At 39.4% G+C, this 18872-nt stretch overlaps 1 protein-coding gene across 2 annotated transcripts in view; it reads left to right on the top strand.

Annotated features, from left to right (window-relative positions):
- Window positions 1–409: 409 nt before the first annotated feature.
- SLC7A11 (solute carrier family 7 member 11) overlaps window positions 410–18872 on the top strand; it is a 176322-nt gene continuing 157859 nt past the window's right edge. Inside the window, exon 1 of one of the 2 annotated variants that reach the window (XM_080403016.1) lies at window positions 410–17453. Coding sequence is in view for 1 of the 2 variants with exons in the window: in XM_080403015.1 (XP_080259141.1) it covers window positions 17410–17453 (44 nt within the window). In the remaining variant the exon portion in view is untranslated. The remainder of the gene's footprint in view (window positions 17454–18872) is intronic. The other variant, XM_080403015.1, reaches the window with a different exon arrangement.

Here is an 18872-nt window from a genome sequence, read left to right as displayed (position 1 = left end):
TGTAAGCGTTCAGCTTATAATGGCATGTCTTACACATGGCGAGGGTATGGTAATACTGTGCTTCTATCAACCTATCTTATTCCTTTTCTCTAAAGTGAATAAACTTTGGTGAAGTTTTGCGTGTAGCTTGATTCCTCTTCTGGCAGCTTTTCCTGACACTGATCTTCTGGCTCCAGATCTGTGACTGACACATACCCCGGGAAAGGTATGGAGAGAAGGCTTGGCCTGGAAAATTATGCTGGAAAACTGTGCACACAGCAATGTGTTTTCTTTTGTTGGGTAGCTCAGTTTTAGGGAACAGGTTCCAGTTTCAGCCTGAGAAATGCACTTGCTCCCCTGTGTATATACATATGTTAGTATGTACATTAAAACTGTGCTGAGGAAAGTGAACCTGGAACAGGTTCTAGTTTCAGCCTGAGAAATGCACTTGCTCCCCTGTGTATATACATATGTTAGTATGTACATTAAAACTGTGCTGAGGAAAGTGAACCTGGAACAGGTTCTAGTTTCAGCCTGAGAAATGTACTTGCTCCCTTGTGTATGTACATATGTTAGTATGTATATTAAAACTGTGCTGGGGAAAGTGAACCTAAAGGCTGCAGGGTCAGCACTACACTGGGTAACCTCTCCAGGGGGATTATGCCAGCTTGTTTGTGGTAAGAAAGCTAATGGGGTTTTTGAAGTACTACTTTGAAGTAATGCGTTTGGATTTTAATTAAATGTGTGTGCTAAATTGCTTTAAAATATACACTAGCTAAGAAATATATACATATATATGTAAAATATTTAGGCTGAGGCCATTTGACTGGATCAATGAGGCACTGAAAACCCAGTGTCTTTTTAGGCAGGGAGTACACTTACATTTTAATAGGTATTGTAGGGATGGAATGACCTGAACTAATTTTAACATCTTCAGTTTGGGTGCTGGTTGTATTCTAGTCCTAGCAGTGTGGAGTTGGCAGAGATGAGAATTTTACCAGCTGCATTGCTGGTTAACAGGACCAAAGCCGAGGCTCCCTCCCTCCCTGGGGCAGTTGTGTACTGGGTGAGCAGCCTGTTTCTGTCCCTGGAAGCCTTTCTCTTTGGAGTACAGCACTGCTGAGGCAAATATTTGCTGGGGAAGTGCTGTTTGCACCAGTTCTTATTCCTCCTAGCATGGTGTGCAGCAGCTTTTAAAGTGCTTTTTTATGGTTGGCATTGAAAAGGGCTGAATGTTTTTTTCTCAGCTATGTTTGCCTTACAAGTGGCATGGGATAATTATTTTATATCAGGTCATAAAGAGAAGACTGAAAAAGGAATACTGGATTTTTTTCTCTCTTTTTCTATCTATACATAGATGATATTGATGTGGATGATGCTGAATGTCCACAGTGATACCAGATCAATGATGTGTACAGAGTGCTGAGCCAGAATTGAATTCAGTGTTGCTGGTCTCTCCCCTCACCTTTGCTGCTCTGGTGGGAGCAAAACCATCAAAGAGAAAAGGAAGAAACAGGATGTAGTAGGGGAAGGCATCTGCCTCTTCATCCTCCACCCAAGTACACACAAATGGTGAAATTAAGTCCTTAGACCTAGCAAACCCTCCATATTTTGGAACTGCAGTCCCTGTGAAAAGAAACATTGAATGTATTTCAATACCATTTCAATAATGGCTCTGAATCTCTGCTCCCAGAGCTTAGAGATAAAATGACATCCACAGCAATAAGCATTGTCACTGTAAATGATCTCTCCTCCTGTCTTTCCTCAACTTTCACCACCTCTCAGCAACATGTTAGTAGCAACCTTGCAAAGTATTTGCAATCAACCATTTGAAATTTTTTTTCCCTCTTTTTCTCTTTCATAACACCTTGTTTGTAAAAGCTGAAGTTTCACAGATACCAGCACACTGTCTGATGGAATTGGGCTTGAAGCAGCAAAACGGTTCATGGGGTGGACTGTATTTGTGGAAGCCTTATCTTGCGTTTCCTTAATCATTTTAGTAGAGTCTTAACTGGATTGGTAGTGTTGACAATAACAGTCATTAAAAAAAATATCCGGCAATGATTTCTTCTTTTTTTTTTTCATGGCTTCTCTTGTCAGTATTGCTGCAAGTAATTAATCCATAGTGCTGAGGTATAAATTAATGACTTATCACTAATATAGTGATTTTATCCTCCACCTTCCCCAACATTACTTTGTACTATACAGCTATAAGCTTCAAATGGCGCTACTCCCTCTTCAGTCAGCAAATCATTCATATTAATGCACTTCCAGCCTCCTGAAGAGGGATACGTTGTTTAAAAATATCATTAGAAAATATTACCCTGTCATCTGCAGAACGGTGTTTACATTCGGTATCCTGTGGCTGCTGGCAATGACCTACCTGCGTAATGTTGGGGGGAGCTTTTAAAAGTAAGTACTAAAAGCTCCATTTTTAAATAAATATAAACTGTGACCAGACAAAGATTAGTAACTGTATATTAGGGAATAATCCTGCAGGATGGATGGGGATACTTGTTATGGTGTTCCTGCCCATACACAATCCTTGGGATCCCCTCCTTCCTTGTGAGATGCTTTCCTGGGATGGGTTTGGCTTTGAACTGACCAGATGGCAGCTTTTATGTTTTTTGCATCTACTTTTAGTGATTCATGAATAAACCTAATACAAGGTGATTCCTGCTGTGCTACAAAAAGGAGCCATGAGAACAGTCTACAAGCTGATTTTTGGATCCTTTTCCAAATGCAATTGTGCTGAAAGCTGAGTGACTCCCATGTATAAGAATAACCCCCACGTTTTGGGCAGAAATGCTTAGCCTGCTGGGGTCTGGTGTTATTAATTACTCGTGAAAAATGGTGGTTGCTCTGTTCAGGTTTTTTTTCTGCTTTAGACCTATACAAGCACAGCCCAGCTTGCCAGATAGAGTATGTTGCATTTTTTTATTCAACCTGGTCTACAGATTATTTCCACACACACACTCCCACACCCCCCCACACCCACCCTTGTTTACAAAAAATGTCACAATAAGTAAAACAACTTTTCCATATCCCCTTGGAGTTTAGATAAAACTTAAAAGAATGGAGACAGAACTGTAGGTCACCATTCACTGATACGATCAAGCTTAATTAATTTGATGTCTTATTGTGGAGATGTCCCCATGTGAGATTATTCTGAGCATGCTCCCTAGCTATATGTCAGATGTTTCTTTGTTGTTTCTGCTTGTGAGATTGTATCTTCTGAGAGACTATTTAGATGGCAGAGTCTGTGCCTAGTGGGAAAAGCTTTTCAGTGCTTGTCCATTGATCTTATAGTTTTGTTGCAGTGGGGAATGAAACATTGAACGTGTTTATATCCTTAGAAGCAAAGAGGAGTCTCCTTCCCCTGCTTTGCTAAGATGTCATATCTTGAAGGAAAGTAAAACAGAAAAGGAACAAATTTATTCTCAGAGATTGGAAGACGATGAATTATTTATCCTTTGAAAGCTTCCACTATCTTTGCATGAAAGGAAGTCCTATTATTAAAAGCGAGAGTTTCTTTTTCTGCATGTCAATAAGAGGGAGATCAGAGTTGACTGATTATTGAGACATCTTTTTCCTCAGAGAACTGGACAGCTCTGGCTGGTTGGCACCAAGAAGCTGGTATTAAAACAACAAAGGTGTAAGATTTGATATCAATGTGAGATTGGAGCCCTGCTAAAAGCCTATGAGGACCAAAAGATGAAACAGAGCCTTGGAGGGGTTGCTGCGTGACCACATAACTTAAGTGTTTCTCTATCTGTTAAATATATTTTCCCTGTGTATCCAAAGTTTTTTGTTTAGTTTTTCAGTTAGAGTGTGTTTATTCTGACTCCTTTCTTTGATTCCTGAGTGTCTACATATGCTAGAGCACTTGAAAATAAGCTTACTCCGCTGGTAGGTGACTAGCATCACGCCCTGGTACTGTTTCTTCTTCTGTCTTGGCTCTACAAACTGAAGGGTTCTTTTTGTGGCCATGGGAGCCAAGCTCCACAGACTGAGTAGGTATCTGTTTTCCCCAAGGGTACTGCGCCTCAGCGTCTATCTAGGTTTTTGAGTGGGCTCTGGGAAGTGAGGTATAAGATGTGTGCCTTTTATTGCATTTGGATGTTCTCTGTGTATTGTGGCCAGTAAAACACTAATTTCTGATCAGATGTGTAAGATAAAAGTATGCACATTCATTATTTTCCATAACCTTTCTCTCTGTAAGTTGTCATGAACAATGGCCTGTAATCAAAACACCAAGCCAACAAAATAGTTTCTTGGGATGGGTTGTGCTTGGGATGGGATGGAGCTAGTGTCTTTTTTCAGTGGTGTTTGCAGAGGATCAGAGCTCCTGGTTTGGGAACACCATCCTATGGGTAAACCAATCAGTGGAAACTCTGATTTACACCTGACTTAACTATGGTTATACGGGTAATGAAATCATACCATTTGATCTCAATGGCATGGTAATTTTGGGGGAATGCGTGTCTGTGCAATCCTATCTAAGGATGTTAGTATTAGCTTCTAGGAGTTCCTTTTTGGAGGTATGAAATAAGACTTCTTTCCATTTCTGCTGCTAAATTATAGGAAAACAGAATACGTCATTGATTCTGTGATCACACTGTGGAAAGAACTCAGCATGCACCGAAGTCTCCAGCAGACCTGGTGCCTGTGTCCTGGCCATGGATCTCCCTTTCCCCTCTGGTTTTAATGTGATCCTGGTTCCACTGTCCTGCCTTTTCGGTTGAAGCATGGTGGCTTGCAGTGCAGGATGCTGTGTGGATCTTTTGATATTCAATTAGGATAAGATTCAGTTACCCCTAGAAGGAACTAGAAATCAAACTTTTCTTCTCATCAGCACGCTAGTAATGAAAGCAGGCAACAAAATATTTGCTGCATGCCTTTATCATGTCTCTTTCCATACTGATCATGAGATGAGGGTAGAAAGCTCTTTTCCCTTAAAAGCCTTCCCTTTCCAGCCTTCCCTTTCCACGTACTTGCACATGTTTTCCATCTCTGGTGACCCCTCTTGCTGAACAAATGGCAGGGAGGGCTGTAGCTGAACAAAACTGGAATGATTTTGATATAGGGACCTAGTTTGAATAAATAGCTTATTGTTAAGCAGTATGCCCACACTGAAAACGTGCCACGTACGTAGGATTATAACACATAGGTAGATATTCCCAGCATAAAGTGTAAGGTGCAAACACATTTGCATGGCTGTTGTTGCAGTGAAGGTGGCAAACTCAGTCTCAGAGTGTGGCACCGTGTATGTGCCCTGCGCAGCAGCCCTGGCCCAGCTGCTGGCGCTGCCACTGAGAGGTGATCATGGGACAGTGGTAATGCGCGAGTCTCACTGGGCAGAAGGTGTTTCTGGAGGGACTGAGAAGGTGGACACATTCTCAGGACTGCAAGCAGGCACCTCCTGTGAATCTGGAGGAAATACTATAGCAGTGACAGACACACTGACACTGGTTTTACTATCTTCAGCATAGATAACTGCTGCAGGAAAGATGCAGTGGCTTGGATGTCAGCAACTGATATCTAGGGCTTCTGGAGACCCCTGGGTGTACTTGTAATTTGTAAAGTTGTGCCAAAGTCCTTTGCTTTGTACCTCTCTGGTTCCTGCCTCAGCTGGCTAGGTTGAGTGGAGGGCAAATGTTCCTATGGGTGTTGCAGTCCCATTTCCAGCTGCAGAGTGTGTGTATCTAGCCACTGCAAATTGCATCTTCTCTGCACATGATGGCATGACAGGTATTGTTCTTGAACAAAAAGCATATTGAACTAATATTTAGTTAAAAGAAATCTTTAAAAAAAGAGAAAGGCAAAAATTCGTTTGCGATGGGTGGGAGCCAGGGTCTTTGCCCCAGATATCCCCCCCTCATTCAGAAAGCAGGGCCCCAATACAACTTGTCCTGTCTGAGCTTCTGTTTCAGGGCACCTGTTAGTAGCGCTTCAAATCAAACCTGGCGAAAACTTTAAAGGACAAATCCCTTCAGTGATCGCCAGCTAAGTAAGTGAAAGCTCTGGCAGTTTTAGTACTGGGCAGCATCCAGCTATTTAGCAAGGTGACTCTCCTGCTGTAGTTATCTATTCTGATCACCACCAGGACTATATGTTGTTTCATTAAGCAGGCATTGTAAAAATGTCTCCTTTACTGCATGGATTTCGGCTGTTACCAGACTCAAATGGTCTTAAATGTCACTAATACAGGCTGCCTTAGTTTTTGTTGAGTGACTGCGAACTATGACAGGTCTGTCAAGTCTCCTGCAGTTTTCACCAAAATCTGATAATGAAAAATAGCCACAGATCATTAATTATAAGCATATGTGGAGCTATTAAAAGCTGCAGCCTGGCAAAACATTTTTGCATACGCTCAGTTTTAAGCGTATGAGAGACTTCAACCTCTTAAGATGCTTTGCTGGATTAAGATCAGCATTCCCCAGAGTCTAACACACATTTAATTACTCTTTAAGGCAAAAACAGCCTCCTCCAGATACTATTAATAATGCTTGCACATTAAATAATTTTTCATGCAGTTCTCAAGCACTGTATGTAGAATACAATGTATAAGCAAATAATATGAGTTCAAATGAAGCTGAGAGAAACAGGGTTCTGAGGCGATAATCTCACATCACTGTATGTGCTATGCAGCGGATAATGCAGTTCAACATCGTTTTGCTTGTTTCTCTTTACTTGAGCAGAAAGAAGGCTCCAGATGCCTAGAGATTCAGGCTGCTTATACCCAGTTCTTGCATCTTTGTGGCAGCATAAAGTTCTCCGGGGCCGGAACATGCAACTGCCCTTGTTTTCTAACAAATGAAAAAGCGAAGACGAGATGCAGTCGATGAGGAATCTATTTGTTACTGACCATTTACCTCACAAAATGGAGGATGCAATTCCACTTGTGCAGTGTGTATATATCACATTGATTTCCATCAGAAGACAAGCAGAAAAGAGGTGCCCTGAAGGCCTGTTCTTAACGTGGTTCAGTACCTGCACCATTGTATTACCAATGTGCAAATTGTCACTTGGTTGGAAAAAATATTTAAGTCTTGTGACTGTAATTTTTTCTAAAGACAAATTTATACTTCATGTTTTTCTCTGATTTTCAGGTGCCTGTTACTTTTGACAGCAAATCCCAGGACACTCTCTTGAGCTCAGAAAGAGCACTGCACCCCAGCTCTAATCTTTCTTGGGGGAGTCAGGCACACACCTTTGGCATAGCTGATTGACTGTATAGCTGTGTAGGTGCTGTATAGCTGTGCCAGGCAATTGGTGTGTGATAGGGGCACTCAGGTCTCCCTACAGGACCTGAATTTTGTAAAATTTAATCTCTGAATCTGTTTGGTTCATGAAGGAGATGGTAATGGGGAATTTCACCTCTAAGCAATGCAAATAATTCTGCATTTTTGGCTGTTTGTAGATTGCTGATGAGATAGGGTGCCTAAAGTGCATTTACAGGCAGAAAAATTGGTATTCATGCTTTTGAACATCGCTGATGGTAGCAACGGGTAGGTAGTAAGCACTGCTGCACTAGGCAGCTGACAAGGGAAAGAACAGAAGTAAAAGCAGACCTACTTTGGTTACTTGAGAATATATAGGTGGATTCTAGGAGCTTTTTTCTCAAGGTATTCTTTCCAAGAAGATCAAATTGAAGCTGTGTGAGTCATGATGATGGTGAAAGAAAGTAAAGGAAGGAAAGGAGAAATGTTCTTTGTTTTTATTAGCAGTTATTTGTCTATAGATAAACGGTCAAATGTTTGTTCTCAATGCAGATGTGAATCCATTACGGTTGTTTAGAAAAGTAGTCCATTGCAGGAGGGAAAATGGAGACTGACAAGATTTGAGGGCCCTGGATATTTTGGGTGTAAATTCTTGACTGACGTGGACTGCGTGACCTTCCTTAGGTAAATGACTCAAAATATGTAGTTGTCAATATGACATATTAGCTCAAAGTAATCACTCATTTCTTGCAGTCTTAAAAGTGTTAGTGTACCAAAATAAATGTCAAGTTTTATACTTGTGGGATGCTGATCCTGAAAACAGGCATGTATTTGGGACTTCAAAGAGTACAGCTGTCTGGAATTATATGGTTACAGAAGGGGTTGGGATCTTGACTTTTTAGGATAATATGGAAAATATAATTTGTCGTGGATTTTTTAGGAAGTGTAGATGGCAGGAAAAGTAGCCTTGTCTAATAGCATTTGTATTATCTCCTCCTTTGGCTATAAAACCCAAAAATGTGTTTTAGCTTTCTGGCATGAAAGTTACTGCTGACTGTGAAGTTTCAAAATAAGTGGTAGTGGGAAGCTGGAAACTCCAGAACTCCTCTTACTATACACTACAGACATTTTCTGCACTTTATAGCCGAACTGTGACAATTCATCAAATTAATGAATTCAGTCTTGATAACGGTACAGTGTGAGACCTACACATTTCTCCTTATTTACTTTGATTTCTTTTTGAGCAGAACAAAAGGGTTTTTTTTTTAAGCATCACTTTAGCTTCGGAAAGGAAAGAGGAGGGTATTGCCTTTGTTTCAAAGTGTATTTGTGACAGGTATGAATTTGGAGGCCCTAAAAAGTGATAAGCTAATAGTTGTAAATGCCTATGGAAGGTTCATCTCTAGAAGTCTGATCTCTTTAAACTATATGACACTTTAAAGATGTTAAAAAGTCTGTTGCATTAAATTACCTAACTGTAGAATCTCAATTCATTTCAAGAATGAAATGCAAAAAAGGAAAACAAAAAGTAACCTGTGTGATTTTACATTGTGGCACAGAAACATGGCTTCTGTGATACAATTTAGATAAAATGGGAATTATAACATATTTATCATGACAAATCTGATAATTATATGTAGAAATTACATGAATGCCTAGAGCACATAGGTTTTGACATAATTTGGATGTGCTCATTCTAGTTTGTACTCAGAATACATGGCCGTTCATGTCCTCATTTGATGTATTTAATGAATTTTTTCTCTGTTAATATTTTATAAGGTTTTGGAATTGCATAGAGCATCTGTTTCTACAAGAAACGCACAAGAAGTTCAAAGCAGAATGCAATGCATTCTTTTTTCTGTTTATTCTCTCTTCTGTTTGTGTAATGCCTTTACACAAAGAAGAATATAGTTTTATTGACTGTAAAACATTTTATTTATTACAGCATTTGCTGTAAATTATGGGTTCACACTAGAGCTGTTCATGCAGATGTCCTTTTCTTCTCCCTGTGGTTTGTTCTGTGTCCTTTGTTGCTCTTCATGTGAGAGGTGATGGGGTGACCTTTGGGGAGCCTTACAGGTGCTTTGGAAACCTATGGGACAAAGTTGTCAGGGAAGGAGAAAGCTGCTGGTGGTGATTTTATTTCATTACTGAAGAGGTGGTGCCAAATGTGAGTCTGAGCAACAAAGAAAGGAACAACAGTGACAATTCTTAGCATTGTGTTGAGGAACAGGAGGCAAACGTACAGGTAACAGGGCAGTTAGTGGAAGACATAACATCTTGCAATTATCATGCAAGTTGAACACATCTAATATTTTCCTAGGATGAGAAAGATGATTTCCGTGCAATAGTATGCCTTCATCTCAGTTTCTTGCCTTTCTAGTTTCTCCAAAAAAAAAAAAAAAGCTAATGGCTTATTATCCCACCTCAGTCTGGCTTGTCCACCAGTTTTGCTACTTTTAATTCTCTGCTTGTTAATGCTAGAGTGTATTTTTAATACATAAACAGTATATGAGATGGCCTTTTAGAAGCACAGTTAGGAGCTCTCATTAGCCTTTACACTTAAATGCTTTTAAAGTGACATAATGTTCAACATGGTGCCCTTGGAGAATATCTTTGGTAGTTAGGTCAGGAGCTGAAGAGAAGCTGTTAATCTCAAATGGGTAAGAGTACAACCTCATTTTCTGTCACAGAAAAATCACCTAAAAAGGGTACGTATACATTTAGAAGTATTGTAGCTGTACACAAAGGCTCCAGTTGTTCTTGGGGCTCTGCTGGTTTTGGTGTTGCATGGATGTATGCAAAAAAACCTGGTTTCTATTGCAGTGTGCTGGAACTTTGTATGTCTTCAAATTACCCACACCCCTGTACAAAAAATATGTTAAATTTAAAAATCAGTCCAGTAGGGAAATAGTGGTCATTGTAACTGCCAGTTATGCTGCCAAATCCTTAAATGACTAATTGGCAGTGTGCAAGGTTGTAAAATATACACATGTTTATGCTCACATATGCATGGTTAGCCTGTGGTCATTTATCTGTTTTTCCCCTCTCTTGTTTAATTCTGTGTTGTCCACATCTGTTCTCCTGAAGCACTTTCTAATGCATGAAAAGACAAATGCATTAAACTCCAGCAGGGCTCATGCTCATGAAAAACGGTGAAGTATCTTTTATTGTTTTGTGAGCATATTCGATAAGAGGCAAATCAGCAGACAGGCTACCATAGATTTTAATAGATCTGCACCTGGTCCTGCGTGTGGCAGATCTTCAGTATGCACAAGAATGTGCTTTCTGTTTGTAGAAATGAAGAGCTGGAGGACACCGTGTGGGGCTGTGTGCTGGGCAGGCGACACTGCCCATATCAGTTATTGTGTGTTCTGTACTTGTAGAAGAGGCCCTCTGCTAAAGGGGAATGTGATTCATTTCAGGATTACTACCTGGCCATAATTTTCTAATTCTAGATATGAGATGATGAAACTTTATCCTGAGTTCTTTTCATTCTTTTAGTCAGGCTCTGTTGTGGTAGACTCTGGGGCAAGTAGCATGCTTTCATTAGCTACTAGCCAGATTCCTGTGTTAATGCAGGTTGTAAAGTGTGGGTTGTTTTTTAGGAGTGTTCATAGGGGTTTAATGTGGGTTTTGTAAATGCTGAGCTGTATGTATCTACCTGCAACTCAAAGACCTGTCTCTGAGATTGCTTTGTCTCATTGATTTTCTTGGTTTCCCAAGGTTTATAAAGCATCTTCATTAGTGATAGTAGTTCTTTAACGTGTCAACTGCAAATATCACCCATACTTATACTTTTGCCTTTACTTGGAAAATATCATTACGTATAAATATATAGTAATTCCAGATTGTCCATGTTAGTATTTCGCGCGTGGGTCAGTACTGGTATTTGCTGGAGTCGTAACCCAGGGTACCTGAAGCAACACTTGCTATTCAAGGAAACATTGCAGCTCACTGCTGGTGTGCTGAAGCCAGGACCTGGCCCTTGTCCACAAGTATGTTTCCCACTTGTACTCCTCAACTCATATCTGTCCCCTCAGAGGTTCTGGCATGGCAGACATCTCTGTGACACTCTTGCTACTGAACACAGCCCCTCATTCACAAGTGACATGGACTACCAGACAGGCAAGTGGTATTTCAAGATATACCAAAGTATAGGGTTCTGTTAGTATTAGGAGTTTCACGCAGAATAGTAGAGTTTTAATATTGCAGTAGTGCGGCTAGTCTGTATTTTAAATGCGCTTCTAACAAAGCCTCCTTAAAACTTCCTTAAATCTCCTCAGCTATAATTACTATACAGTTATGTTTTATCCTTAAGCAAAGCTTGAAGCACTATAAATGCAATTGTAAGTTATTTATATCTTATTTCTAAATATAACATTGAGCATTACCATGTTTGTACTGTGAATGCTTTTAAGGGATTGTGCTATTTACTGCAACTTTTAATTGATTTGCTGCTACTGCTTAGCAAAGCCATCTCCTGCCACAGCATGAGGGTCTGGTGATACAGGCCATCACTGGGGTTAAATTTGGTACTGAAGCTTTATAGAAGTTTTTACAGCATTACATCTTAGCCTTGTGGTGAACTGTCTGCAATTTATTGCTGTGTTTTGCAGCAAGAAACTGGAAAAAGAGATTGATGTTGGAATCATTTTATCTCCTAACGACTGCATAGACATAGTTAACCAGTGGCATTGGCTTGGCTGTGGTTTTACATCACTTTTTAAAATGATACATGGAAAAAGAATAAATCAATCAAACCCACCAATTCCTTTTTTGGGAACGGATGAGGGGATTTTTCGTGCAACTTTCATGCAAGATAGATTAGGATACTTCTATTCTTTGTAATGAATCTAGGTAAATTTCCCAATAGTATTTGTTTTTACTGTTTAATTTATATAGGTTTTTCTTTTACCAGGAAATGACTGAAGTAGTCTTGTTCTTGGCCCTTGGCAGCCGATATTGTGCATGGCTGTGGTCAGTTTGTAAATGTTGTCCCCCAACGCAACCAGGTTCAGAGGCTTTGGTTTTGTGGACTTTAGTTTAACGTGTCTTGCCTGATCTTGGGGACCATTTCCCTACTCCCTGTAGGGAATGGCTCCTGGGTGTTAGTTCCAGGCACTTCTAAGTGGTGCAGGACCTCTTGGACCATGTCTCACAGGACAGCAATGCTGTCAAAGGAGCTCAAAGTCTTCCTCTGTGCTGAGCTGCTCACAGGGCAAGCAGAGCTTGCTGCTAAATAGGCAGCAGCTAATTTCACTTGCTGCCAGTTACTATTTCTATATTACATTGTATTATACCATATTATATTTGGAGAGACTTTCCAATTAGATGGTCTAGTAGGTGTAATTTCCTATGGGGAATCAGCCTGGATCAAAAGGAGTGTGGAAGGCAAGCGGCTCTTTACAACTCCTCCTCCTAACTATCATGTAATTCCCACAAGTTGCTTGACAGGAGATTAGCAGTCATCCTAGATATTAATGATACTTTGAGTGTAAGAAGAAGCCTGTGCCAGGTGGGGAGGGGGAAAAGAGAGAATGATATGGGAATTCTGGCTGCTGTATATTTTATCCAAACGTAGGTAGCAGCTGAAAAGTCTGTGCTCCAGCACACACCATGTAAATAGTCTAAGAAATAGCAGAAAGTAGGGGAAAGGAACCCACAGGCTTTATGTATTTATACCATCATATTTAAAAGATTCTGAAAGTTATGTACCGGGAACTTATTTTTGTAAATGAAACCTGTCTTTTATTTATTGCAAGGCTTTTTCTGGTGTGAATAAAATGAGATATTTTACTGTACTGTAATGTTTTTAGGTCTTCCTCATAGCAGAAGCAGTGTATCCTTTTGTTCATTGATATTGCTGTGATTTAGATAATCATGTATGCCTTTGATTGTAGAAGTATTATTCTGGAGGCAGTAAAAGCTCCAAGGATTAGAGACTGATGCCACAAAAACATATATTGATAAGAATATTTAAACCCTGCAGCACCTTTCAGATGTTGTGAACCACATGCAACGTCAATAGCTTATTGTGTCGAGAGGAAGAACGTACCTGTGAAGAATATAATAATAAGATAAATAGAAAATAATTAAAAAATCCTAGTATTCTCACATTATACACTGGAATAAATATCTTTCTTATTTTTCAGTATTGAGTAGGGAATAAAGGAGAAATGGTGCTTTTCTTTTTTATGTAGCTAACTGAAAAACAGAATCACAAAGATTAGGCAACTCTTTCTTAGATAACAGTAAGGTGGGAGATTATTAGGATGCTGACAGTTATAATTCTACTAAATGACTGTGTAAGGTACCTTTTCATAAAAATGGGTCTCAGTGTATGCATTTCTAGACAGCCTGTCAAGGCAACAACCGTCTCTAACTAGCTGCTATGTGTTTACTCCAACAGGATTTTGTCTTTTAATAATTGTTACCTTAAAAGGTTGATGACGGAGTTCATAAAGAACCCAGGGTGGAAAGAGACCCACAGGACTTTCTTACCTCTTTTGTTTTGCTTCATGTGGCAGATTTACTTCAAAATGCCCTGAACAACTACCTCTTTTCCTTGCATATTTAACTCCCCGCCCGCCCCCCCCCCCCCCCCGCTTATTTTACAGAAATTTGGTTAGCTGCTGTGGCCTGGTGAGGTGCCCATATGATGCCCCTGGGGAACCTTCCTGGTCTACCTGTGCAAGGTGCTTGACTTCTCTTGTGCATCTCTGCGAAACCATCCAGTCTTTGCTTTCTTTGTGGTTACTTGTCCATATTTAGCTGTCTTAAAAAATACATAAGGCAAAAATATTTAAGAGCTTGTTTGCTGGTTCAGTCTCAGAAGTTCTTATGTGTTTATAAAACTTAACAAGTTTATTTTCAAGGTTAGTGATTATGGTTTTTTTTTGTTTTTTTTTTTTCACATTCTGGAAGGAGGCATGTGGGTTGCAAAAGGTAGTTCAAATGAAAACACCAAATTGACCGCAAAATGCTGCATGTTAGCATTTTCTGAACACTTTTTGCTGACACGACTCAGCAGTCCTGGAAAGAATATGAACAAAATCTGATTAGAGGGCTTCCAGTAGTGCAGCAGTGACTGGTTTAGTGAAGGAGAGACTGCTACACTTTCCATCTGCTAGTTTGTTTCAGAAGTGGTGATAGCAGAGCTACAGAGGAGGTTTTTTTGTCCTATATGCACTAGATGACTTTATGCTGCACATAGTGGGAATTTCCACTAAACTGGTGGCTTTCTTGGTTGTCTCATGGAACAAGTGAAAAAGTAATGACAATAGTTTACATAAAACAAGGCAGCAACTATTTTTTTGTTGGTGTGGTTTTTTTCTTCTTTTTTCCCCATAGGGAAGTTAAGCTGCTGCTTTATCTGGATTAATTCAGACCTGAAGCTGTGACACCAAAACTGGTTGTTGCAATTAAAAGAGAAGTTGTGGTGAATTTAGTAGTAAGTCCGTTGCTTGCACCCCCAAGTCCAACAGAAGTGGAACTTGCATTCAGAAATGTGGTTGCTAGTACAAAAGTTTGAGTTTGTGTGAGTTGCCTTTCATTTTAAAAATAGCTTGCCACAGATTTCAACTCGCTCGAACCTGCACTACTGTGAAATAAGTATATGGCCTTACAGTACAGGCAGCCACTCCTTTTAACTTGGCCACAGATATGAAGGGAATAATTTCCCTGAGGGGTTGGACCTCCACACCTGAATCCTATGCCTTCCTGCCTCCTAGAGTAGGAAGGTGAGTGGATGACATGGCAGACCCTGCAGTCTGCATGGTAATACTGCATACAGTAAAAAAAGATAACAAGTTTTTATTAACAACCATGCACCAATAGCAGATTATAATAGCTTTTTTTTCTTTTAGAAGAACTTTGTGGTGTGACTGCAGCTGGTTTTGAAAGTCCATTTATTGAATGTGTAATCCTGTAGACCTTGGAAGTAACAGTAGTATAAGAATCAAGAAAACTTTGTATCTGAAAAAAAAAAAGTATGTATATAGTACCTTCTGGAGAGTTTGTTACACTGTTTTATAACCTGTGAAATATACCATATATTTACGATGAATGCTTATATATTTTCTGTTACGTAGTCTTTAATACAATGGTAATTTGTTTGTGCAATCAGTGGATAGGTTTGTATCCTAAGGGGGTGAGGTAGGTGGGACATACTGGGATTCAGCTCCGTTCCATCAAGCACTTCTGTTTCTATACTAATTCTGGAACAAACTATGTACCTTAGAGAACACTGCAATGGTATGGTGTTTCTTCTTACAGGTTTTTAAGTACAAACCTAACTATTAGAAAACATTTGAGGTTCCTGAAGAATCCTCGAGAAGATTTTATGACAGGATTTAACATTACCATTTATCAGAAAAAAATCTTCTAAAAAGTGAAATAAATAGTATCATTTTAAGTAAAATTTCCTTAGGCTTTTCATGTGGTTTTTATTACCAAACTAAAATATCATATTGTTGCATTATGTTTCATTGATATGAAAACAGAGGAAACAAGATATGGTTCCTTTTTTATTATTTTTCCCATGTGGCTGTGTATAAAGTTCAAACATAATTTCTCTGCTTATAGAATAAATGTGTGTGGAGATTTAATAACATCAGGCATTGTTTAAAATGCCAAGGTTCAAGTAAAGAGGTGCTTGCAGTCAAATTCTCCTCTTTTTTGGCTTCTTTGCTCAATCTGCTCTGTTCAGAAAACCATGAGCTATGCAGGAGGTCTCTGATCTACAGACAGGTAAGGACTAACCCCTGGAGCCCTCAGGGGATCAGTAATGCCCAGTTCTCTCTACCTTTGCTTTAATTAGGATGAAAAGGTAAGCTTACATCAAAGTAGCATGCCTATCTCTAAAGCCTGTATTGATAAAGGTTAGTTAAAGGCAAAAATCTCTCTATAAGGCAGGAGCTTTCTAGGCACTTGTGAAGTTAGTACGATTGCTGTAGGACTCACCTGTGTAACAAACAGATGGATAGAAAGGTGTTACTCAATTTAAAATGTCATTGCGTATTGCTAGAGGCAGTAAAAGACTGTGCTAGTCTGCCTTTATTGCAGAGCTCAAAGAAATGAGGAGGAGACATTTGGAGTACCCAGCCATTGGCATTTACGTTCTCTGTTCGTGGACTCATTTGTCAAACTCTGTTTGGGAACCCAGATTGCTCCAAGATTTTAAATCATACTTGGATAGTTATTTGTTGTCTACACTTATGCTGGAATGTATGGTAAGGTGTTCACAGACAATTGAAATTTACATTGTTATTCTTCCAAAATCTGTAGTCTGTGAAGAGAATGTTATTTTAGCTGGAAATCCAGATATAGAATAAAATCGTTCCAGTTGGAAAGGACTTGCAGTGATCACCTAGTCCAACTACATGGATAACTGGTGATGTGAGGATAATGTTTTCTCACTTCTCTTTTGTGTGTCAGAACCCTGGCTAGAATTAGCAGCGAGGAGAGTGGCTGAGCTGGGAAAAGAAAGCCGTTGGCTCTGGAGACATTTTTTTCTTCCTGTGTTTGTGAATCTAACCTCAGAAGCTTGGGAATCTAGTTTGAAAAATGGTTTAAGGGATTAATTTAAAAGGTGTAGGCTGTTGGTTTTTTTTTTTTTTTTTTTCATTTTTGCTCCCATTTCAGTAGTCAGCTCATTGGTCAATAGATTACAGTCATCCCCAAGATGTTTCAGTTGCTCAGCAAAATATAGTTCTTTGATACACAGAATAGCTGTCTGGCCCAATGCAGTCCAGGTGCCCACAGATACATGTCTTGGCCCCCAGAAGGGTTTAACGCTGTTGGTTGCTTTGACATAGGAAAAATTGGGGTGCAGGAACAGAAGTGCCCGCTGAAGCATGTTATCTTCAGTTCAAGGGTACAGCACTTGAATTGTTTTACTGTCTAGTTTTTGCAGGCAAATAGAGTGACAGGTGTATTTTCACAACTATTAAGATAAATTAAATAAAAAACCCACAAAAGTTCAGAGCCAGATTTCCTGGAGTTTAATAAAGACAAAATCGGTATTATGTAAATAGAAACATACTGTTATTCCATAAACCTAGGTCTAAAAGTATAAAGGAAACAACAAACTGAATGTTCAACTGAAAGCAATTCTACAGATATTTTTTGTAAGAGGAAGATAACTTTCAGTTACATTCTACTGTGTGGCATAAGGAGGTCAACAGATTTTCTGTAGGATTTTCCCATGAAGAGAAAAACAGGGGAGAAGGAACTGCTTCAGGGAAAAAGGTAAGAAATATCTATCAAGTAATTTTACTGATTTGTGTAAGGCTTAACATAACAAGAAAATGAAGCTCTGCAACTGGGTTATATAAAAGAGCTGTGATATCTGATACTATGATGATTGCTGATTTCTCCTCAGAATTTAAATATGAAGCATCCCTGTGTGTGTCCCAGACGTTGTCAGAGCCTATATTGAGAGTGGAAGTTAAACAAGGACCTTGTTAGAGAAGCATAGGTCTGCATAACCATAACTCCTCCCCACAAAAGCACGACCATCTTTTTGCAATTACTTGAATATCACAAACCCAAGAAAGGATTAAGTGAAAAAGAAGCAGGTAATATGCAGGAGCTTGTTGACATTTATATTCTCCTTGCTTGACTTGTATGCAAGAACACACTGAGGAGACATCAGAAATGCAGAAATTGCACAGTGCAGCACTGTGATTTCTCTGGTCAGTGGTACCTGGGGGATGCCAAGGTGATTTTATCTGTTGCTTTGGTGCCCAAGACTAAACAAAGCAGCGGTGTATCACGAGGCAGGGAGAGAGCTGTCTGTATAATTTCATACACATATATAGCAATTTTATTTCTATATATGAAATATATTCATCTGACACTTTTCAATAGTAACTTGAAGTTTACACTTTCTAGGAGGAGGGGACAGCTGGTAGATGGAAAGAACAGTTCATATTCACACTATATAATTTTTAATATTTCTAATGTCTAAACCTCCCTATTTAGGAGTTGTTTCTATTCAGTGGTAACAGGAAGAAGAACTGTTGAACTTGGAAACAGAAATTAGATACCTAAAGTTAGGTGTTGTGAATACTGCTCTAGCTCCTATTTAAATATGTGATTTTTCAAAAGTGCTGGGCACCTGGCTGCTTCACTGGCAATTTATATCCACAGGTGGTTGCTTACCTGCCACAGCTAACAACCATTGCCAAGGGAGCCTTTGAAACCGTGCCCTCCCTGCTGGCTTTTGTGGTCCTTGAATGCAGAATGAAAAGAGCCTGCACAAACGAGCGTCAGAAAACCAGCTCCAAAGATGGCTTAAGTGCTCTGTGCGTGTATTATATGTGTAGTATGTGTCACACATATGAAATGTATGCATATATCCTGCATACATGAATGTAGTTTAAAGACAATATTCCTGAAAGACGTTTTCATGAAATAGTTTTATATTTAGGGAAACACAATGTTAAGCTGAAGTTTGGCTATATCCCTTTTTGCAACAAACTGCTATCTGAGCTCTCTGAGATCACTTCTGCCTACACATGGTGATTAAATCCCCTCTGAGATGGCAGGGGAGCAGGAAAACATTTGCATGAACTCTACTTTCTATGCTTGAACGTGGGCATGTACTATATTTGGAACTGCTTTGAATTTGGAAGAATGAGATGAACATAAATGACATACAGTCCA

Source organism: Falco punctatus (assembly GCF_963210335.1).
Source record: "Falco punctatus genome assembly, chromosome: 1".
Taxonomy (NCBI): Eukaryota; Metazoa; Chordata; class Aves; order Falconiformes; family Falconidae; genus Falco; species Falco punctatus.
This window is presented reverse-complemented; position numbering and strand designations above follow the sequence as displayed.